This window comes from Acomys minous (assembly GCF_964271855.1).
Source record: "Acomys minous genome assembly, chromosome: 12".
NCBI lineage: Eukaryota > Metazoa > Chordata > Mammalia > Rodentia > Muridae > Acomys > Acomys minous.
In genome coordinates, this window is record NC_140493.1 from 10,743,543 (window position 1) to 10,767,648 (window position 24,106).

Here is a 24,106-nt window from a genome sequence, read left to right on the forward strand (position 1 = left end):
CACTTTACCACCACCAAAATCAAAATAATAGGAACTAACAACCACTGGTCGTTAATATCTCTTAACATCAATGAACTCAACTCCCCTAGTAAAAAGACACAGACTAACAGAATAGATGCAAAAATAGGACCCATCATTCTTCTGCATACGAGAAACACACCTCAGCAATAAAGACAGATATTACCTCATACTTCAGCAATAAAGGTAGACATTACCTCACAGTAAAGGGATGGAGAACTGTATTCTAAGCAAACAGACCTGAGAAATAAGCTGGAGTAGCCATTCTAGAATCTAATAAAATACACTTTCAACCAAAAGTAATCAGAAGAGATATTATACTCATCAAGGGAAAAATATACCATGATGATGTCTCAGTTCTGAACATCTATGCCTCAAATACAGGAGCACCCACATCCATAAAAGAAACATTACTAAAGCTTAAATCACACTTTGCCTCACTATTAACATAATAGTGGGAGACTTCAACATCCCATTTTCCCCAATAGACAGATCATCAAGACAGAAACTAAATGGAGAAACAATGGACTTTTTATTTTCAATGATTGTGTTTTCACTATGCACTGAATTTTATACTTTATCATTTTGAGCCATTTGACTCTGAATGCGTTTATAACTTCAGCATGATATTTTAACTTCTGCTTTAATCACTATACTCTGAACTCTGGCCTTGAGTTGTATTGCTTTTCATTTTTTTTCTTGACTCTCTCATTGTCACATGCTTCCTTAGCTACTTGATGTCCCTGTTTTACATAATTTCATGTTTCACTTATCAGTTTGTTGTGGTCATTAGAGAGCTGAGTAGAATACTCTCTGTCTCAGTGAGACTAAGGTTTTCATTCTGCCAGACTTTACCCACCTCTTGAATTTTATGTATTGAACTTCTGGGACCATACTATTTGAAGCACAAAGCCACTCGTAGAGATAATTGCCATTCCTGCATAAACCTCAGCAGGGATATTTCCAATATAGACAGGCAGAGAACAAATAGACCTGACAGAAAAGGCAACTTTAATGAGTGAAAACTCCTATTCTGTATGAGCTTGTGGTAGAGCATATGGATCAGATTCTGAACAATCTTTTTCTGGTCTCTTCCTTGGGCAACTTAATGTAGAATTGGTATTTAAATACATTTAAGTTCTGTAGTTTTTACAGAAGCTCTGGTTTGATAAAAGATGAAGTCCCATGACTAAATACTGGGCCTATTTTGATGAGCTGCTTTGAGTCAACTCTGGTGCTGTTTTCCTTGACCCTCAGGCCTAACTGTTATGCAGCAGGACAGGTTTCTCTGAGCAGAACATTCCATGTCATAGATGTGATGTTACATTCTCCTGCATTGTTTGTGTGGAGGCTCCTACAGTTTGGATCTAGTCTGTGTGGGTCCCTGAGGCTTTATGTGTAGGAAGTTTGTTTTCCTGGTGGTGGAAGCTTTACAAAACCTAGCTTAGTGTGAGGTCCCTGAAGGTGCTGCTTTCCATTTGCTTTGATGTCAGTCTCACCATGTGAGTTAGGCATGCAGATGAGTGAGATGATGTGTGTGTTATTTTCCATGTTATGTGTGCCTTTCAGTGTTCAGGAGAGCTGAGCCAGTGACAGCATCGTGCTTCCAACATTGTAAACCATGGTCTATATAAAACTCCTTTCTGAATACACTATGCTACTTCTGGTCTTGTGTTATGGCGATGATAAATGGACCTACAGAAAGGTATTTAGATGTAATTGATTTTCTCCATTCTAAAATTAATTTAAAATAAAAATAAGAGGCATGCTCTATTCTTTGTTACATAGTTCATTCATAAAGCTTCATAGATACTTCCACTCGCTCATTGTAGTTACAAGGCATGCAAATACATACACATGCAAATGTACACAAGTTGTGGGGCTCCAACATTTTCTGCTCTGCATTCATTTCCTTCGAGCTAATACTGGTTGAAAATATCCATATGCTTGGGCTACAGATAGAACCCACTCTGTAAAGTACTGGGGCACAAATCTGAAGACTGATGTCAATTTCTGGGACCGCTCTAAGAGTCCGGGAGTAGCGAAACACTGTTATAATCCCAGAGATGAGAAAGCAGACAGGTGAATCCCTGGCGCCTTTTGACCAACCAGTCTAGTCTAAGTGGAGATTCCCAAGCCAGTGAGAGACTATGTCAAAAAACAAGGGAGATGATTTCTGACCAAAATGCTTCCAAAGTGTTATTAAGTAAGATAAGGATTATTTGAATACATCAAATAGTACTAAGCGACTATCAGATGGATGGGCTATACAGTATGACCCACTGACCGAAGAATGACTTACAGCCAAGGCAGGGTGGAGTGAGGGACATGTGATTTCATCATGCTGCCCAGAAGAATATAGTATTTAAAGTCTATTACATGCTTATATATGAAGTTATCCAGTTAACACATTTAGAACATATTGACCTTGGGTAGCTGAGACTACAGAAAGCAAAACTTCAGGTAACAGTGGGCTGCCACACTCCACTATGCTTTGAGAAATGGGTGTTGGTTATTAAAATGTTGAGTGCATGCTGGTGTTCCGAATGCAGCTTTCAGTCTATGTCGAACAAGCTAGCATGGAACCCACAGAGATCCACCTGCCTCTGCCTCCCAAGTGCTGAAACTAAAGGCGTGTGCCATCATGCCTGACTCAAATTTACATTCTAAGCATGCCTTTTGTTTCATTGCCTGGAGTTTATTAGTTTTGTTTCTTTTTACTTTTCCATGAAATGAGTAGTTGCACAGCTTATGCCTTCCTCGCCAAGATGCAGAAGTACAATTAGATGGATATGTCAATAAAAGTATCATCAGTATTACCCGGTGCAATCCAGAGAACTGTTCATCCCTTCATTCTCTCATCCAAACATATGGAGCCTTTACAGGGTCTACAGTGTCTACCCTGTGGTACAAACTAGCTCCGAAGATCTTAGTCTGCCTACTTCTTGGTATGTACAATACAAGCCTGCCTGCTGCCGGAACAGCTGCAACTGAGGAGATTGCATGGAGCAAACAGCACCACCCATTCCCTGACGTGGCGTCTGGTCACTGTCAGAGCCTTAGTTCTGCACCACGTGTTTCCTGAGTGCTCTTGCTAGGCTCTTGCCAGACACATTTCTACCTAGAAGCAAAACTTGCTGTAGGAAAAAAAAGTTTCTGTTTTAAATGTCCACATATTACCTCTTATAGCATCTTTTTATTAGTTTTGGGCATTTAAAAATATGCAGAATGGGTGATTATTCTTTACTAAGCATGCACGTAAAACACCTTCCACTGTGTATAATGAATATTACCACAATGAGCTCTTCACGATCATGGGGACACTGGTGTACATGCTCTGTAACATGAACCCTTGGGTAACCTCCATTCTTACTTTTCTGATAGATAAGTGGTTTTAATCACATCCTTGTTTAGGGTTCTGCTGAAAATGGACTTGTAGCTAGTGTCTGGGTAGAAAGGAGAGTAGCACTTTCTCTGATAACTCTTGAAGTTAGTCAGCGTTTCAAATAACAACACACTCTAAGCAGAAAGGCTGAACCCACATAAAGTCCTGCTAAGTTAGGATTGTGTGGACATGGGCTTTTCTTTAGTCATTTGCAATAGACGATCGGTGTAATGAGTGAACAGTTCATGTAAATAGAGAAGTTTCAGCCAGGTCCTTGCTTCAGGACACTGGGAGGGTTTTTTCAGCATTGTTTCATGTGGGCCTGAGTTTTCACTGTTCCAGATGGGAATTCAGGAGGGTGGAAGACTGGGGGATCATGTCCATATGGACCTGGAAGAGCCACTCACTCTAAGAAGCCCCAACTATTCTTTTTAATACTATTTGTCTCATTTTCAAAAAATAGTCATACAAATTGGGCACTTAAATAATAATGTTAAAAGATGAAAAGAGCAAAATTTGAAAATTAATAATAACATGTTAATAAAAAGGAGTCATACAATTTTCAAAGGCTTATGTAACTTAGGAAATATTAGTCAAAACACATATGGATTTTATAGTAGACACCAATGTAGCTAAGCACAGGTTGATGTAAAGGGTCAAAGCAGAGCTCCTATATGGACAATCAGAGGAATTCTAAACTGATTAATACTTGAGCAGGCCTTGGAGGATGCTAAAATTTGGGCAGCAAATGGTATAGAAAGAACATTGGAGGAATGCTGAACATAGAACGCATGTGGAAGGAGTGGGGCACTGTGTGGGCTGCTGTGTCTCGGAGTTGGTTATGAGCAATGTGAACACGTTGGGCCGAATGGTCAGTTGGCAGCGCACAGATGCCTACGGAATTTAGCTAAGAGGAAAGCCTTCCTTGTCCAGGCAGTGAAAGCAGCGACTGAAGGGATACAGGGATCTCTCTTTTCATGTCATCCTCCTCCACAGCAGAGGGACAAAGAGACCACATCTGCCACACACACACACATGTAACCCATCACATTCTCCATTGCATCACCTATGCCAGCAAAAGCAGTGGTGCGAGGTAAGTGATAAACAGCAACGTGGTACTGCCTCAATCATTTTAATTCAAAGACAGTCGGGATGAATGCATCACATTTGTGGTTAACGTAAGTAGTGCCCAACAATGTTTTTCCCAATTAAACTAAACGGTAATTGTACTATACCACACACTGAAACGCATTAGCAGGAAATGAGCTTGGGGCATGCTTAGCTTTAAACACGGTCAGGAAGAGGCTTGTGGTATAACTTTCGAAAAGAGGCAGTCAGCGACACAAACAGAATTAGTGCTTTTACTACTTGTCTGTCATATGCCCTTCTGAACCGTGTGGAGGAAGCCAAAAACACTTCTGGGGGCGTGGAACTAAGCTATAAACACAAGAAGATTTGAGTGTCCAGAGTTACCAGGAGATGGTTCAAATTACGCCCGTCAAAATACCTTTGGGTTTCTTCTTATTTGAATTGTTGGCAACTCTTACCTCTTACAACGAGGTCAGCTGAAGCCGAGGAGTTGTCCACGATTGTCTGTGCGGTGCACGTGTATCTCCCTGCGTGTTTTAGCTGGGCATTGCGGATGAGCAGTTCCCCGTTGGCATCGAGCTACGAGCAAAAGCATCAAGCGTTCAGTCAGTGCATTTCCGTTAACCACACCGCATTTAGGATATGGAGGTATGCTGGTGCTGTGATAGACCTGCCAAGTTCAGGTCTTTGTTTGGTTTCCGCTCTACCCTCAGCTTTCCAGTTGAAAACTAAAGAAACCAAACTTCAGGCTGTTTTGTCTATGCTGTCTTTGGCATTTCATAAGATAGCAACAGTGAGGGGAAGTCAAGGATGGAGCTGGTTTATCAGGACCATTTTTATTTTTATTTTTTTGAGATAACATTCCCTCCTTTTTCCTCCCCTTAAGTTCTCTCATGTACCCACCCACTCTCCTTTAAATTCATGTCCTTTTTCACTAATTGTCATTGCACATATATGTGTACATACATCCCTACATATTTTGAGATATAACCTATCCAATCCATATAATCTTACTTTGCTTCTTTTAAAGGAAAACATCAGCGTCTAAGAATCTTAGTGCTATCAATGTGAGTAAATAAGTGTTTCATGGCTGTGAACTCTTGAGTCAGTTTTGGAAAGCTGAGTAAATTGACAAAATTCAAGGTGTTCAACAATTCATCTTACAAAGATGCTAAAAGCTTACAGAAGTATGAAAATGAATAGTCATTCCAGTGGAACGTAACTTGTCAGCAAATTATAAATTACACAAGTATTTGTGTATTGGTTAAGACCATTCCCAATATTAAGAATGTGTGTGTGTGTGTGTGTGTGTGTGTGTGTGTGTGTGTGTGTGTGTGTGTGATTGAATTTGGGAAATTCAAATTTTAAACGGATTTTTGATTTTCCTATTATCCACAAATAATTCTTTCCTATTCTAATCATAGAAATTTAGTTGGATTATAGGGTGATTCATGGCCTGGTTTGAGACTCACGTGTGAGTATTGTTTATGTGAAATGTTAGGTTATTTCTTTGTAAGTTTGGTTTCTAACGAGCATGCATGGAGTGGATGTTCTACTAGGCCATAGGTTCTACCACGTGCTGCAATCTCTGCTGCACTCCTCTTTAAACCTGCGGATTTATAGTCTTTACTCAGCTGGTGAGGTGATGATTCAGAGCTACAAACAGGCTGGCTAGGCTGGCTCATTGCTTGGGACAGAGTACAAATATGGCTGTGTAAAGGACACAACAGCCTTACTGATACTCTTTCTCTGTAATGAAAGCTCTCTCTGCTCCTAAATTCCCTGTGTGAGTAAAAATACCATTCGTACATTCATTTATTTAACTCTGCTAGGAATTGTGATTTTTTTTATATTGCCACAAATAATTAAAATAAAGCCCACAAACTTTTATGTCCTAAAGTATTTATCAAATTTTCATCCATTGGATTTTTGAAAAAAGTTCTACATCTTTTCAAATGATAATAGAGCATTCTATTAATTCTTTGAGATTTCCATACATTAATCAGTTTGCATACGTTTAAGCAAACTTGAATCAGCTCTGTCTTAAATATTAGAGCCTGTGTAGGCAGGCACATACAGAATTCTAAGAAAGTCAACACGTAGCCTTGTTGCTCTGTTTCTGGTGAAGGCATGGTGCTGACACTCCACAGCAGGAAAGCAAGGGAAGTGTCCATTTCCTTGCAAGCATAGCGTGAATGCATGGAATATTTTCTAACACTTTCACAGAGGCAGACAGCACTTTCCATGCCCAGGAGAAGCTGTGGTTCTGGGTGGTTGACGGAACGCTTACGAAGCAACTGAAGACCACAGGCCTCAGCACATTCTAGCCACAGATTAGATACGAATGCTCACTTGTTTTCGCTGGAAGCCGCAGCTTGGCTAAGCCACAGAAGTCTTCCCTTCAGATGGGGAGAGTTGAATCATATCCTGGAAACTGTGATAATAGCAAAGCTCGGGGATGTTCCAGCGTGTGTATGTGGTTGACCACTTAAGACGTCTCCCAAGTTGAAGTCAAAAGACTTTCAACATACAAATGCTCATGCCTTGCTTCCCCTCCACCATACACTAACTGTGTTAAATAAAAATTAAATGAAAATAATAAACAAGTTGACTCACAAGGAAGTGAATAAGCAATGTGGTAAACACAAAGCTTGCCTTGTTTCTTTGAAATTGATAAGGCTGAGGAAAAGTCACATTATTTAAAGGGTGGAGTTGGTAAAACAGAGCCTGAAATTATTAAATCCATCTAATAAATTGCTATACATGAAACAAGACTTTTTTCTTCGTTTTTAGCTAGCTAGAGAACAGTTACAACAAGCAGCCTCCCATGCTAACAGCATCCACAGGCTCCTCTAACGGCAGGAGGCACATCACAGGCAGCCTCCCATGTCGACAGTATTCCATGGCTCCTGTGACAGCAGAGGGCACATCACAGGCAGCCTCCCATGTCCAAACAGCATCCACAACTTCCTCTAGCTGCAGGAGCTCAATGGGAGCTGTGGGTGCCTGTGGAGCTGTTGAAGTGCTTTGCATGCACAAACACACTCTCAGCTGGAAGCCTGTGAGCAAGATACCTCTTTTCATCAACCCCAAGGCAATCTTTTTCATATTTGACAACTGGATCTAGCTTCCTTCCTTCCTACATAAAAGTTGGATGCCACAGATGTGATAGTAAATGCTTTTCCTTCTTAAATTTAAAACATGTGAAATGGATTTTACCCACGTCGTGAGCTTGTCACTGTAACTGCTGTCTCACTGGTTAGTGGTGCCTGCAGTGTTTCTTTTTTTCTAGCCTCACTCCATCTAGTGATGACGTCACAAGGTCAGCACTGCTTAGCACCCCAAGAATTTTTTACAACTCCACCTTGAATCTCAGAAGAGGGCCATCTTCGTTAACAAATACAAACTATATTTTCACATCCACAACTGACATTAATTCTCTAATAATCAATGTGAAATTGATATTTATTTTAATAATGTATCATTTTAGTTGCCCGAGTCTATACCTTTGAATATTAAAACACTAAAGAAGGTGCATCTTCAAACATTTAAACCTTCAGCTATGCAAGGGAAGCTGTAATTACTATGGAGATCATTCAGGGGCTGCCTTGGGAATATTGACGCAAAATAGACTGGTGACTCAAGAATTCAGCTTTGACCAATTGGCCCATTTTTTAAAGAAAAAAAAACACAATGAGAAATCTGTTTGAGGTCCCTGTTAAACATTTTTAATAAGTAAATATATACCAAAATTTTGAACCCTTTTAAAGTTGAAGGAAAACTTGGATACGACTTAACTCATATGGTTCCCATTAGCCTCAGAGTTCTCAGCATCTCGGTATGAAGGAATGAAAAATGCCTCATAGATAGTGCTCTTTGCCAGTCAGTAAACTGCAAACACACACACACACACAGACACACACACACACACACACACACACACACACACACACACACACACTTTTCATAAGAGCAACCTCATTATTTTTATTATATATTGTTGTTTTTAATTATATCTTCTTGGGAAAAGTGATTCTGCTAAAATCTTTATATATATATATATATATATATATATATATATATATATATATATATATATTTGTGTGTGTGTGTGTGTGTGTGTGTGTATTTGATTCTTAGAAGCCAAGAAGTAATATTGACAAGCATAACATATACCTGAAGTCATCACTGGTGCTTTCTGTCCACTTAGCCTCACCTGGAGCACCAGGCTCCAGGCAAGTGAGAGATACTGTCTCGAAAATATTAAATGAAAATGGTGTATTGTGTCAGAGAAAAGACATCCAAAGTTGATCTCTGGCTTCCACATGCATACACACCATACGAGAGTACATGCAGCCATAGCACTGGCAGTCCCTGTCACACACATACAGCATATGCAAAAGAAGAAAGGCTTGTCACTGTATGTGCTTAACTTGATTAACTAGCACTGTCATCAACAATGTTTAAGGACTTGACTAGTGTGACTTGCTAAATAGCAGCTTGGGCTGCGCACAAGTCACTTTGTGATTTCAGCTTCTCAAAGAAGCCGACTCAACTGTAAAGTACATTCCCCCCCCACCCACCCCCAACAGGTTTGCTGCCAAGATAAAGGAAAAAAAGCAGCAGTTCTGTGTAGATGATAGTCAATGGAGCATAACAGCTAGGTGATTAGGCACACCACGTTTGCCCAGAGGTAGTAGGGCTCAAGGCTCCAATTCTGTCTTTGATCTAATCGCATTGACTTTCTCCTCTGTTTCTCTCTGCTATCACTTAATTCTAGCCTTTCTCAGGATGATTGTAAAACCTCCTTTATTGACTCCATGCTGTTTCTCTATAGCTCTGAGCATCCTTTATTTTCTTATTCAACAGAAAAATAGAGAGCCAGTATATTTAAAACAATATAAATATCTAAATTCCTGCTTTGTTTCTATTGGACTTTAATTCTTCTCTTTCTGTGCTCTCTCATGGTTGTCCAGAGGAAAGTTCTTGCTCAGAGTCAACAGTATGTTCTCTTTCTAGTAAAAAAAAAGTTCTATCTATTTTTCCATAAATTTCGGGAACTCCTTAGTTTTAATAGCTGAGTAGTATTCCATAGTTTAAAAAAAAGTTGTTTCATAAATCCATACACTTTTTAATGACCTATTTCACAAAATTCATAGTTTTTTTTTAAGAAAAAGAAAACTGCCTTAGAGAGAGAAATTTGTTTTTTTTATGGTACAGTGTGATAACCACAGCCAACACACATTCTCACACCTGGAAACACAGGGACAGCCAATGTACATCCTTACACCTGCAAGCACAGACATTGCACATCCTCACACCTGCAAACACAGAGACAGCCAACGCACATCCTCACACCTGCAACTACAGTCAATGCACATCCTCACACCTGCAAGCACAGTCAATGCACAGCCTCACACCTGCAAGCACAGTCAATGCACATCCTCACACCTGCAACTACAGTCAATGCACATCCTCACACCTGCAAGCATAGTCAATGCACAGCCTCACACCTGCAAGCACAGTCAATCACACCCTCACACCTGCAAACATATTGATAGCCAGTGAGCATCCGCACACCTGCAAGCACACAGATAAAAACTCACTTCCTGACAACCTGAAGGAGATGTTTGTGGATTACCATCGACTTTGTACTCACACCTGATGCTGTGCAGGCTTGACTTGCCTTACACGGCAAATGGTAATAACAGTGTCTAAAGACTAAAGTAATTTGGACAATGTGAATGTAAATGTGTCATTAATAAGATTTTAGAATAATATATGAGTCAAACAGCGCTGCCTTGCACTGTTTCCAGCAAGCAGACAATTATTTATGTAGACATAGACATTAGTATTGTATCCCAAAAAGAATGGATGACAAGTGCAGGGCAGCAGCAGGACACCAGTTTTTTTAGCTTGTGTCTTTGGGCTTCTATCATCTCTCTAATCCTCAGTTTTCCTAGCTCTGAAGTTGAGACATTCACATTAGCATCTACTTCACTGAATACTGGTAGAAGGAACAAATGTCAAACATGTGGAAATAATTTAATCCCAAACTGAACAAACAATATTCAGTAGTTGCAAGGGGAGAGGCTTCTTTCGGTTGCCCTCAGAAATGAAATACCTAGAATATTTCATCTCAAACTTGGCACCCAGTAAACTGATCAGTTATTTAAAATTTAAATATGCAGTCTGTTAACAGAGAGGAAGAAAAAAAAACACAACTTACAGAATTTTAAGATGGGCACGATTGCTCTATCATAAAATTAATAAAAAAAAAATAGTCAACGAATACTGCCTTATTCTTTATCATGCACTTCATAAGCATTCCATTATCCTCATGAAAGTGCTGTGAAGAAAATGTTTTTGGAAACCTAAAAGAGTAGCCTTTTATAGGGTGGAAAGATGATGTGTAGAGAGGAAGGGTCACAGAATTAAAGGTGTAAAGTGGCCTAGCATCACATGACACTGGACAGAGCTACTGAAGAACGCAGATGGTTTCTCTGAATTTCAGGCAAACCTGTAGTGAGTTCTTGCTAGATTTAACTTTCAACACTGTAGTAAAAATCAGGAAGATACACAGAGAGTCTATGTGCTTAATCAAGATAGTTACTATGACAATGAGTATACTTTCAAACAAGTGAAGGAAAGTGATTCAAAGCAGTTGCTAAAAATTAGGCAGCTATGAGCCAGGGAGGTGACTCAGTGAGTAAAGGCACCAGGCACATAAGCCTGATGACCCTAGTTTGTTCCCTAGAATCCACATCAACAGCCAGATGCAACGGCGAGCTTCTGTAATCCATGTATTCTTACAGTGAGATGGCAGGCAGACAAAGAACTGGACAGACGCTAGATGGCCAGCTAGCCAGTAGTATGCAGTGCATCAGAGAAAACAAAGAGAAACTGTGCCTTAAGGTGGAAGGTGACTCACTCCTCAGTGTTCCCTCCTGACCTCCACATGTGTGTCACAGCATGTGTGTTTCCACACCCACAAACATACATACAGAAAATAGAATTTTATAAAATTATGTAGCAATTAAAAAATAATTTTGGAAAAAATATTTTTTTTGGAAAAACATAATCATCATTTGCCACCATGAGTGAAGGATACATAGAAAGATACATACATAGATGAAATACATATTATTTATGAATACACATATATGTTTATGGGTACATATATAGTATTGATAGATAATCTCAAGATCTTTCTAGATAAAAAGTGTTATAACATAAATTATAATTAAAATTAATTATAGCTGTATGTTTACTTTCAGAGAATAAACACCTGTTAAATTAGAAATTAGAAATAGTAGTAATTTTTAAATGGGCCATGGAAATATCTTATTATTTGCTACTAAACCTCAATATAACAAAATAATGTAGATGAATTGCTTTAATTGATTATTGTATTAACCCACTAATTTAAACTGCTAACTTGTTAATATTTTATCTATACATGAATTCGGTTCAAGCACAAATGAAACATTTTCTAGTCATTATTACTTAAAGCATAGTATTCAGTGACTTTCAACCAGGTAAATGAGGAAATAAATAACAAAAGTAATGTATAGTAAGACCATTAGTGAAAGAAGGACAGTGCTATTTCTCCTTTTTTAAAATCTGTTTTATTTCAGTGACAACATAAATTCTTAAAGAATTGTACAGTAATACCTTGTTACTTTTTTCCTAAAAATCATGGGACTCTACAGAGAAAAGAGTTACAGTGAAATTTAGCCTTGCATATAATCTTACAGTGTATTAGTACATATGAAGAGATGTATTTGTTTCATTTCATCAAGGTATATGCTTAAGTCTAGCCTCTGAGTCCTGAAACTTTATGCAAGGATGCCATTTAGTGGTCGAAACTGGAAATAGCAAGCTGAAATAAAATATGCTTTTTTGAAGTCCCTAGGCTCACCTTGTCCCTTTTCTATTTCTTTTTTCCCATTTATTATTTTTCCTTATTTTTCATATAGTGGGTATTTATGTCAAGTAACACAGGGTAATTATTATTTTAAAGAATGTACCTAGGTTCTAAATGTGAAGTTTCACCTTAATTAGGGTAATTTATGCCCCCAATTCTATTCATGCAGGCTTCCCTGAAGGTACTAAATATACTTTATAATCTGTTTCTTATCTTTCCAGATGGTAGTTCTGAAAGTATCCAATTTATGACACCAAGGATTAATTGAAGCCAACTTTGGTTCTCTTTTTAAGTAACATATCTGTTTATCTTACTCTTTTCCTTAAAAATTAATAAAAACTGTGGCACTTGTCTTTCAAAAAAACATCTATAATGTAAAGAATTACTAAATTGATAAAGATCACGGTGCAAATGTCACTAATGATGGGCAAATCTAAATTAAGAGAATCATAAAAGTTTCAGACTTGTAAGATCAAAGTATAAAATCTGTTGTTCTGTATATATTATGTTAATTTTTAAATATAGATCTGTCTCAGAAACCAAATTGGCAGATTTGCTATTGATTGATGGTCATGGCTAGTCCCAGTAAATTGTAAATGACTGGATATTACAGTGAACACGTGGGGGGCATATACATTGATACTGAGGGCGCTGTGGCTGGGAATCTATATTGAAATGACCCCGTTGGTTAAAGAAAATCTTACTCAACTTGAAGAAGAATCCCCAGACAAGTGGTCTATAGGCACTGGTCAATCAGAAGCATAATGTTATTCTAATTTATAAATATCAATACAGATTTTATGTGATGTAAAAAAATCTGAAATACCTCACTGTTTTGCTTTAAACTTACGTGTACATTAATGGCTGATTTTGCAGTTAATGTTCTCACTGAGACTCAGCCCCATTTTTTTCCCTTTGTTTTTCTTGAGACAGAGACTCAATTTGTAGCTCAGACTAGCCTCCAGGCTTAAGAATCCAAGATCTTTTTTTTTTTTTTTGACTCAGCAGAGGTTCAAGTCATATTTACCAGATCAGCATACTTTTACTTGTTGTTGTCGCTTTTGTTTTTTAAAATAATCTTAAAATGTCAAATAAGGGTTTTACTATATTTTCATACGGATGCATCACTGCATTTTGCTTATACTCCTTAACTACCCCCCTCTCTGTCTTACCTCTCCTCACTCATCCCTTCCCATCCTCAACATATCTTCTTAATTAAGGGCATGTACCAAACAGATACACAAGCTCCTAAGTAGTAACCTTTCCAGAGAGGAGAATGGCAGCAACTACTAGGGCCCATTTGTCCTCTGACAGTCTCAGCAGCTTATCAATTCCCCCAGGGCCGTCCCCATAGGTGCCAATATCCCTGCATTACTTCCCAGCCTTCTCTTTACTCTCTAATTGCAGTGTTAAGTTACAAGGCTTATAGAATGTATAGTTTCCAATGCTTAGAATCAACTATCTAGTCCTTTTGAAACTACACAGTCTAAGTTCAAGCCTTAAAACACATGCATTTAATTGATTTATTACCATCACAGAATAAAATAATCATTATAACCTAAAGTAAGTTCAATTTTTTTCCCTATGATTTAAATTAAAGTGAAATTGGTGGGATATCTGATACAAATTTAGTAGGGTAAAGTTCACATCGATACAAGGATCACATAATTAGAAGAGAAATTAAATCTCGAGATCAGTAGATATTTGAGAATTTTTCTACCAAATTCTCTAGCACTGTTCCTTTATAAGTGTTTCCGAGTACCATGATCAAATGTAAGAAAAAATGAGAAACTTTTTACATGGCTGCCACTTCATTTAAAATCTGAATTCTTATAAAATATTATGTTTCTGAATTTTAAATTATTTAAGAGAGAGAGAGAGAGAGAGAGAGAGAGAGAGAGAGAGAGAGAGAGAGAGATGCCACGAACAGCTTCTGAAAGTCTGTAATGGCTGAACTCAGCTGCACAGCCTTGGTCGTCTACTGACCTACTACGCTTTTCCTCTGGCCTGTAAATGAAGTTTCAGTGCAGACATATAAGAATCATTGGGATGCTAATAAGATGAAATATAAAACACATACCATATAATTCCTCTGGTAATGAATATTTGTATTTTCTTTGTTAAAATCAATCACGTAGCCATTGAAGGACCAAACAAATGTAAGATCCAAGGCAGGATCAAAGGAGGCAGCACACTGCATGGTAGCATTTTCTCCAACAGTGATATCAGCATTTAATGGAGCCAAAATGATTCGTGTGGGATCTGTATGTTTTTAAAAGAAAAGTACATCACAATTCAATAAAACATGAGACGTCACATTATCTGGTGTTGTAAAAGAATAAAACTTACCTGTGGAGGTCTAACCCTGCCATCTGAGGACTGTGACCTAGTGTCTTCTCTTTTCCTTTGGGACACTAATACCACCATGTGAGGACTTACATCAAATGCAGGCTAATCTCCCAGCTTGTACATCCTTCCATGTGGGCCCTAACACCATCTGAGGATGTGATGTATGCAGAAAGGCTGTTTACTTCCCAAGTAGCTCTTACCCTGCCCTCCCTCTGGGAGCCCATCATTGCCAATAGGACTTCAACTGAGCAACTGTGTGCTGCTCCCTTAGCTCTCACTCCCTCTTCTCTGGTAAGCTAATCACGGCTTTTAAGGAACATGTTCTTTCTATAGAGTGCCTGCTGATGAGGCCAGAAGCTGTCATCTCTCTCTCTCTCTCTCTCTCTCTCTCTCTCTCTCTCTCTCTCTCTCTCCTAAGACCATATCTGCTATCCCAATCTTCAGTAAGGTCAGAGTTGCCCTAAGACTGGTCTTCACGTACCACCCAGCTCTTCCAAAACTTGACAATGGGGTTTAGAGGTGATAACAAATTTAGATTCCAAAGCCCACACAAAAAAATGGTAAGATATTTATACTGAAAGATATAGCCAACAATATAATTACAGATCCCCCAAGGCCTATCACAAAGACAAAACAAACAAACAAAAACCAAGTACCAAAATTCAAGACAGCATGTCTTCCCCAAAAACTATTAAATCTGCATTCATGATACCAAATGAAAGCAACTTAGATGACAAGACAATTAATTAAAAAGAACATTTATGGATATGAATAAGGAGCTCAAATGGGACACAAATAATTGCTGAAATGAAAGTCAATAAAACACAAACAGTTGAATAAATTAGGAGAACACTTCAATATATGTGAAAATGTAATTCAATAGAGAGACATAAATGTGAAAGAAACCCCAAACCAAAATAAAACTTAAATGAAAACTTTAGTATGTCTAATGAAGATCTTAGTGGAAAGCCTCACTAACAAACTATATCTTAGCAGAAGATAGAATATCAGGATTTGAAGGCAAGGGAGAGATGTTGCATCACTCAGTAAAATAAAACGATAACTTTTAAAAGACCCATAAACAAAAAATGCACACAGTCTTTGAGACAGTATAAAAAGTGACTGTCCTCTGGAAGTGGACATGTGTGACCCTCATGTTTGGGAGTTCACCTGTGCCTCTTGCAAAAATGATAACCTGGGCTTATTAACTGTTTATATGGAGCCATGAGACCACCTAAGTAGCCTTCACTCCCTACCACCTGTTGTATACATCTCTGCCTTAATTGCATGTGGCTCAGATGGAGACTATAGCATCTAGCTGGAGAGACTGGGGGGGGGGGGAGGCTTCATCTATGCAGCTACGGGAAGCCCTCACCCTTACTAGGTAAAGGTTGTCCAGGTGTGGCCTGTTGAAGGAGGAGCACTCACATTCCTCTAAGCATCTTCTCACATATGCTCTCCAAATAATCCCACTAAGCTCATTGGGTCCCCCAGAGAGATCGATGGCAGAACCTTGCCTCAGTTTGCCATTAAGACCTTAGAAGGGGTATATGTGGTTTACATCTTCTCTGGAAAGGAATTTTAGTCAAAAGCAAAATCCTATGAATCACTGGTTTAAATGGAGAAGAAAAAATAGAGGTTAAAGGGACAGAATATATTTTTTTTAAATATTCATAGAAGAACGTTTCTGAAATCCAGGGAAATTGATGATGACTTTGGTAAAAGAAGTATTGAAACAAACAAAAGCTCAAATATTATCAAAAAGAAATTATCCAAGTCATAAAGTAGTCAAAACTCTAAATGTACAGAAGAGAGAAAGATTATTGAAAGATGAAGAGAGAAACACCACATCACATATAAGGGAATGTCCATCACATCTGAGGATGGTAATTTTTCAATGAAGATTGTAAAAGCCTAAAACTCACAGGCTGATGTCCTACAGGTTCTGCAAGACCACAGATGCCAACCCAGATACTTATAACCACTAAGATTATTGATCATAGTTGAAGTAAAAAGAAAAGCTTTCCGTGATAAAAGCAGACTAAGGAAGACGTTATCACCAGGCCACCTCTAAGGAGTATAGTGGGGGAATACATCAAATTGATGAAAAAAAATAAGCATATCTAAGAAGCTCAAGGAAAATAAACAATGTTAGGTCATAGGAAGACTAAGAAAAGAAACACCACATGTTTAACACAATGACAAGAACCAACACACACATCTCAACAGTAGCTTGACTATCTGTTCTTTCAGTTCCCTGGTCAAGCAACACAAGCTTGCAGACTGGATTAGAAAAGGGTAGCCACCATTTTTCTATCTCTGAGAAACACACCTCCACACCAAAGATAGACACTACCCTATGGCGGGAAAAAAAAATGAGCAAATGACTTCCAAACAAACATAAACAGGAAGTAATTTCTAATAGAATTCTGGTAGCACAGGAAATAAGACCAACAATTGACAAATGAGATCTCATAAAACTCCATCAACTTGAAGAGACTCCTCAAGTGAAGGAACAAAAATGGCTGATAAACTTTTAGAGAAATACTCACTATGTTTAGTGGTCTGGAAGAAGAGAATTAAGACTACTTTGAGATTCCATCTCAACCTCCTCAAAATGGCTATATCGACATACCAAATGACAACAAGTGATGGCAATGGTGTAGATAATAAGGAACTCTTACTAATTGATAGCAACTATAAAATAAGTATAGTGGTTCCTAAAAGAGGTAGGAAGGACTAGAACTCCCATGCCCCACCCCTGCACATATCCTCAAGGAACTTTACTTCCTTCTGCTGACATACTTGCACATCTGCATTGATTGCTTCTCCAACTACAGAATATGATCATCCTAGTTGTCCATCATCTGGTGAACGGATAATGAACGTGTAGTGCATGCACATAACAGGATTTTATTCAGCCACAGAGCAAAATGAACATATGGAATTTGCAGATGAATTGGGAAGACTAGACAAAATTATAACGAACAAGGAAAACCCAAGTTCAGAAAGACAAAAGCATATGTTTTCTCTTTTATGCTGTTCCTGTCTTCAACTCTTTAGATTTTCATGATTAAAATGCAATATTTGTTGAAGTAAGTAAACTGAAGAAGGACCATTGAGGTGGGAAAATTCCAGTGAAGTGTGGAGGAGGAGATAGAATTTCACAGGTGATATGAAAACAAATAGGAGAAATTTAGGGATTGGAAAGTATAGAATTTCATAGGTGATATAAAAAACAAATAGAAGAAACTTATGAAGTGGAAAGTCTAATCAGGGATGGGGTTTAGAAGGCAGGGGATATGACAATGCATAAAGAGTTCATTAAAACTAAGGAGCCATGAAAAAACCATATACATAACTTATTACTAAAAAATAAAATATTGAGTTAAAGAAAGAAAGAAAAACAAAACAAAGCCAAAACCGAACAACAATGAGAGAGTTGGAAAGGAGCTAACCTTACTGTCTGGATAATGCTATTCCTGATGATCACAAAGGGAGGCTAAACAAACAATAGTGGCAAGTATGTGGTACCTCTTGATGAGTTGTTGGTTGGGGGCCAGAGACTACAAAATAATACAGGTCACTATAACTAGTTTGTAGAACCTATGGCTGAAAACAACACACACCTTGGTTACAATGTGTAGAGAAGTGAAACTGGAACTGAGCCTGGAAGCTTTCTCTCTGCTGCCTAGCTTTCATGCTGCTGGAAAATTCTATATGGAGTGCTTGAGGGAGGCATCAACAGTTCTACCCAGCTATAAACTCTATGGCCAGTAATACCAATATGTCAGGTAAGATGTGCCCACTTACGTAACTGCAGCATGATTGTTACCACTTTGATTGGATTTGAGGCTGGTCCCACGTGAAGCAATTCATACCTACTAGTATAAACCCATTCAAAAACCAGTGGATGACAAGGTCTTAGATAGATCTTAGGAGCAAATTTTATAGTACTGTTTATATAAATTGCCATGGTGCCAAACTTGCTTCTACATTTTTATGTTTATACCTGTAGACAACTGATATTTCCAGCTTTGTATCAGAGACACCTCTGTGATGGATGGCAGCGTGTACAGAGGTTCATGATGTCTCAAAGTGCAGAACATACGTGGCAGTTGAATTCTTAGCCTGAAGCAGGTATTTATACCACCCTTCGTAAGACTCAAGAAATGTCATGAAAAAGAGGATGGAAAGAATGAAGACGCTGAATAGTATGAAGACGAGCTAAGGAGTGCTGTCATATGAGGGTGGCAGAGCCAATTTGGTCATGACTTCAGAGTAGCTGTAGTGGTCCAGGCCAGGATGTCCAGACCAGAGCTTATGGGGTCGACCCTTTCCCTATGTAATTATTAGCTACTGACAGATTTCAGAAAAAGAGCCACTCTTGTCCAGTTATGTGCCTGCTGAGATGTCTAGCATGTCCTCAAAAGGAAAGTTCCAAAGCCATGGTCACACAGATGACACAGTTTAAACTCAATGTGTCTCAACACACTAACAAACCCAATCACCACCACTAAGCAGCAGTAACAAAGCTAGGAGAATGAGAAAAAGACTGTTAAGAGAGGAAGCGGGTACCAGGGGTGGGAATGGGGAATGCTATGAGAGACTGTGGTCATAACGACCAGATTGCACAGCAGACACGTATGAAATGGTGAAAGAACAAACTCAATTAAAGTTTTAAAAAGGAATAAAATCTGATATAGTCTGATCCTCTCTGTGAAGGAATAGGATGTTTTCACATCCAGTTCAAGGAACAATTCCACAGAGAAAGGTACTTGCCCTGAAAGCTTCTGAAATGGAAACTCATCAATACATTGACTGCATTGAAAGCTTAGTTTTGAATCACACAGATTTAATACTGTGAAACGTATGCATCGTTACTTCAAGGAAAAACATGACTCAAATATCAAATTATTCCTTACTTGTGATCACCAGAGTCCCTGTGCTGTTAGCTTTCCCTCTATTGTTTTCTGCAAAGCATGTATAGATTCCGCCGTCAGTCCTTGTAATATTATTGATTTCCAAGCTACCATCTTCCCATATGAGGATTCTATTGAAATAAAAAATAGACAGTTCACAGTCATTTGGTAGCTTACATTATTATTGTGCCTTGCACTAGAAATGCTAATATTACTACATTTTGTACCAGTTTCTTAGTAAGACATTTTTAAGCATAAAGAGTCTAGCCTTTGTTTCGAATGTTCTTTCTAGCACTGGCAAAGTGCTGGGAAACTGAGTTTATTGCTTTCCCAGATAACTGCTAGTGTCCTATTGAAGATTGTGGAAAAGACTGTAAGCTTTGTCACAGGTAAAAGCAGTCTTGGTGGGCTTTACCCTTGGGCACCCCATGGATAAACCCTTGTGACTGAGTGGAGCCATCCTGGGCCTGGAATTCAGGAAGCAGACCTAGGGACCCCACCTGGACTATTGTTTTTCTAATTGACCCTCAATGGGAGAAGGAGACCGCTCTTCACCCGTGACACAGGCAGGTGGGGAGTGGGAGAACAACAGGTTGAGACTGGGCTTGAGCGCATGTGGATCAGCGAACAGGCTGGACCAGCAGGCACACCAGAGACACCTAAGTACCCATCCCGTGGAACGGATACCGGAAGACTCACTCTTTTTTCCCTTTAACTTTTTTTCCCTCTTGTGTAAGCTAGTTGGGTTGTATAATAACATTTAGTTGTTAAGAAACAGAGCCTGCAGAAGATTCACTTGTACTTTTCCCTCTTTAAGAAAGATGACATATTCCGTCCAGGCAGATCAAACGACCCTATGGCTCAGTGATGTCATTCCACAGCTCCAAACTCTCCAGTGGCATTCTACCTAATAGGAAAAGTTGAAATCTTTATCTAAATATCTCTAGACCATCACACAGGTTACCCAGGGGCTGCTCAGACTTTTGTTCAGTGGCACTTACAGTAAAGCATGTTTGCACATATACAAACACACAAACAGACACACACACAAATACCTACCTACACCACACGCACAACATTGATTGACTGTCTTGATGGTCTTCTTTCTAGATTTGCTTCTCAGGTACATATTAAACCTGAAGTTCTTCATCTTAACACATTAGCTGCCCCCTACTCCCATTAGACTAGGGCATCTTATTATGAGAATTTGTTTCTGCTTTGTTTGCAGCTGTACCTTCAACACATACTACACATGACATTACAAGGGTTGTGACTATTATTTGTCAAAATCAATCACAGCCATCGGTGAACTGATAAGTATATAGAGATGAGATTAATGTGAGGTCACAGGGACAGGGCATCATATGTCAGTATTTTTTTCAGGGTGACAACAGCTGTTCTTTTAGTAATTAAAAAAAAATTCTTTGTTACATAAGCAAGGAGTCAGGGACCGATCCTGGAGTACACATTAAATCAGACATTTATTTCTTTTTAACTGAGTAAACTATAGGAAGCATTATGAAGCAAATGGATTCCTACATCCCAGCATTAAATGAGATTTAAAGCCGCTATGGGCAGGCTCAGACAGCCTGAGAGAAATGAACTTAGGTCTTCCAGAACTGTAGGCTGAGGACTTCAGTCTCACTCTCAAGTCAGGATAAGCATCCTCCAGTGGTTCAGAGAAATATCAGCATATTCCTTTTCTTTCTTTCTTTCTTTTTTTTTTTAGAGATTACTAAGGAAAGATTTTTAAATCTCTCTTAAAAATTTCAATTAAATACTGTAACAGAATTTAAGCTGTTTTTGAACAGAGCCTTGATTTTCTTTTTTTCATTAATTAATTAATTTATTTACTTTACATCCTGGAAGGAAGTTGCCTACCCTCCTCTTCTTCCAGCCCCTTCCCTTCACCATCCCTCCCTTCCGCCCTGTGCCTCACTCTCTTTCTTCCCAGAGAAAAAGAGACTTCCCATGGAAATATCAACCTGCCTTGGCATATCACGTTTGATTGGGTCCAGCTTCTTCCACTGAGGCTAGGCAAGGCTGTCCAGTTAGGGGATCCAAAGGCAGGCGGCAGAGGCAGAGGCAGAAGCAGGGGCACGGGCAGGGGCAGGGGCAGGTGCTGATCCTGCAGAGCCTTAATTTTCCCATAGCACCCACCCCATGCCTGTGTGCCTGCTCCCTAGAAATATAAACTAAACACTCACTGTTTTATTTTGCAGTCTCAAACTCAAATTTGATATTAAATATTCTGTTATTCCCACTTTCTTTAAATGAATCATTTTCTAAATTTATCTTCGATAGTTTTCAAAACCAACAGATATATTTGTTCTTTCTAAAGACAGTCTGGCTTAAAAAAAAAAGTTTAAATGTCCCTCTTACAATGTTGAAATCCTGCTCCGATGTCTAATAAGATCCTGTTCCATTTCTTTCATTATCCAGTTGTAATTTAAGGTTTATTTCAGAATCTGCTTTAAAATAACAAATGGAGCTTTGAAATAATATAACAGTAAAAGTGTTTCTTTGTTACTAAGGAGAATTTAAAACGGGCTTTTTTTTTCTCTCCAAAATGTGACAAAATGTAATTAACCACTGTTCCATGTGTTGCACAAAGAACCTGGTCGCCGTGTTGTGTGGGGCCACAGGTTGCAGCATACTGCCATCCCCACCTGGCATCTGGGGACTTTGCAAAGAGGCCAATTCCTAAAGACATGAAGCTCCTCTTAGAGGCCCTTTTGGCCAAAGCACTCGCGTCCCCTTTTCAGTCTTTGTCAGCATTGTGCAGACTCCAAGTCCCTTCCACCCAAATCTTCTTACTTGTCCCTCTCCAGCCTCCACACAGCTCTGTCTCTGCTTTCCCTCCCAGATATTGCCACGAATGAAGAGCGTTCTTAGATGACTTATCTTATCTTGGCATCTGACTCTTCGTACATGCTCTCACAGTACAGATATTAATGTTCTGTGTTTCCTCTCACTTCAAGTCCTTGTCAAACATCTATCCATGCCCCATTTAATTATCCTTCCAGCACAGAAGTAAAATTTATAGTCAAGCAATAGTGAAAAACTTATAACAAAACTTCCTAAGCCCATACTAATTTCAGTTTATATAAATTTTATTCAATTTATGTGAATTTTATACCATTTTGTCTATTTATAGAGTGTATATATAATTAAAATTGATTTTATCATGTTATCAGTCTTATATCACACAGTGACATTTCAGTTATTATAAGGAGCGTTTTACTTAGTGACATGACTGCATATAAGTACCAATAATGGGACCCTAAAGGTCCTACCATCTAATGGTGCTATAGCCATGACAACCTCAGGAACAAAGCATTGATCAGATTTGTCGTTGCTGGAGCTAAATACCTATTGTCCTGCCACCTTACAAACTGTAATACATATACTCCTGGGTACCACACAACTGTCAATAATGACATGTGACTGTGCTTCTGCCTTCCGGACTGACTATACTCCTTCCTTCATATACTTCTTCATACAGCATGAAAATAACAGGCACTAAGCAGACACAGGAGTCACTGCAGCAGAACCACATTTTACACTTATATTCATCAAAATAGTATTATATTTATCATTCATTAAATATTAAATATATTATTTACTTAATATCCACCAATTATTGATTATTTGTAATTTAATAGCTAATATGGATTAATGTAAATTAAAATGTTGGTTAAATAGAATAAAATATTAAATATACTATATTTAACCATTGTTTAGACTTCAATTTTAAACAATTCATATTTGTATTTATCTTTTATAAACACAGACATTTAACTACATATTTTATATATAAGCATATATTTATAGTATATATTTATATATACTATATAAATTTATACATGCATATTTTATATGTATATATATTTATCTCCCTCATATATATATGATATATATACATTTGTATATATATTATTTTACAAACTTCAAATATTCTTGCACATGAGCATTCTATTATAAAGTGGTTATTTCCACTGAACTGCTAATACTTAAAGTACTAGTTTAAAAAACTTGGTGACTTTAAGGTCTTTCAGGACACCAAACACAGTGAAGCTGTAAGCGTTCAGGAGCCAGTGAACATTAGTGACATCCCGTCTGACCTTACCTGGAGCTGTTGACAAGCCACTCTGTCCCTTTGCTCCATGAAAACTTGGGCTTTGGTGCAGCCTTGGGTTTACATTCAATGATAACCCTTCCTCCTTTTGCAGCCAGGATCTTTTTCTTCATAGGATTCCATTCAAAAGTTGGAGCTAAAGCTATAAGGTAAAGAAATGCTTATTATTCTCCTTTTCCTAGTAAACCCAAACAATCCTTCTGGATTACATCATCTTTTATAGATCAATAATCAATAGAAATGATGGAGGTAAATATGATCAGTTTTAGTTCATAGGC

General features: G+C 38.3%; 1 protein-coding gene across 4 annotated transcripts in view; it reads right to left on the reverse strand.

Annotated features, from left to right (window-relative positions):
• Window positions 1-24,106, reverse strand: part of CNTN1 (contactin 1) — a 302,283-nt gene that overhangs the window by 76,968 nt on the left and 201,209 nt on the right. For all 4 annotated transcript variants that reach the window (XM_084750668.1, XM_084750670.1, XM_084750669.1 and 1 more), the window contains exons 12-15: window positions 23,820-23,970; window positions 19,694-19,821; window positions 14,500-14,681; window positions 4,951-5,071 (exon numbers count right to left, since the gene is read on the reverse strand). In XM_084750668.1, the coding sequence (XP_084606794.1) occupies window positions 4,951-5,071; window positions 14,500-14,681; window positions 19,694-19,821; window positions 23,820-23,970 (582 nt within the window). The remainder of the gene's footprint in view (window positions 1-4,950; window positions 5,072-14,499; window positions 14,682-19,693; window positions 19,822-23,819; window positions 23,971-24,106) is intronic.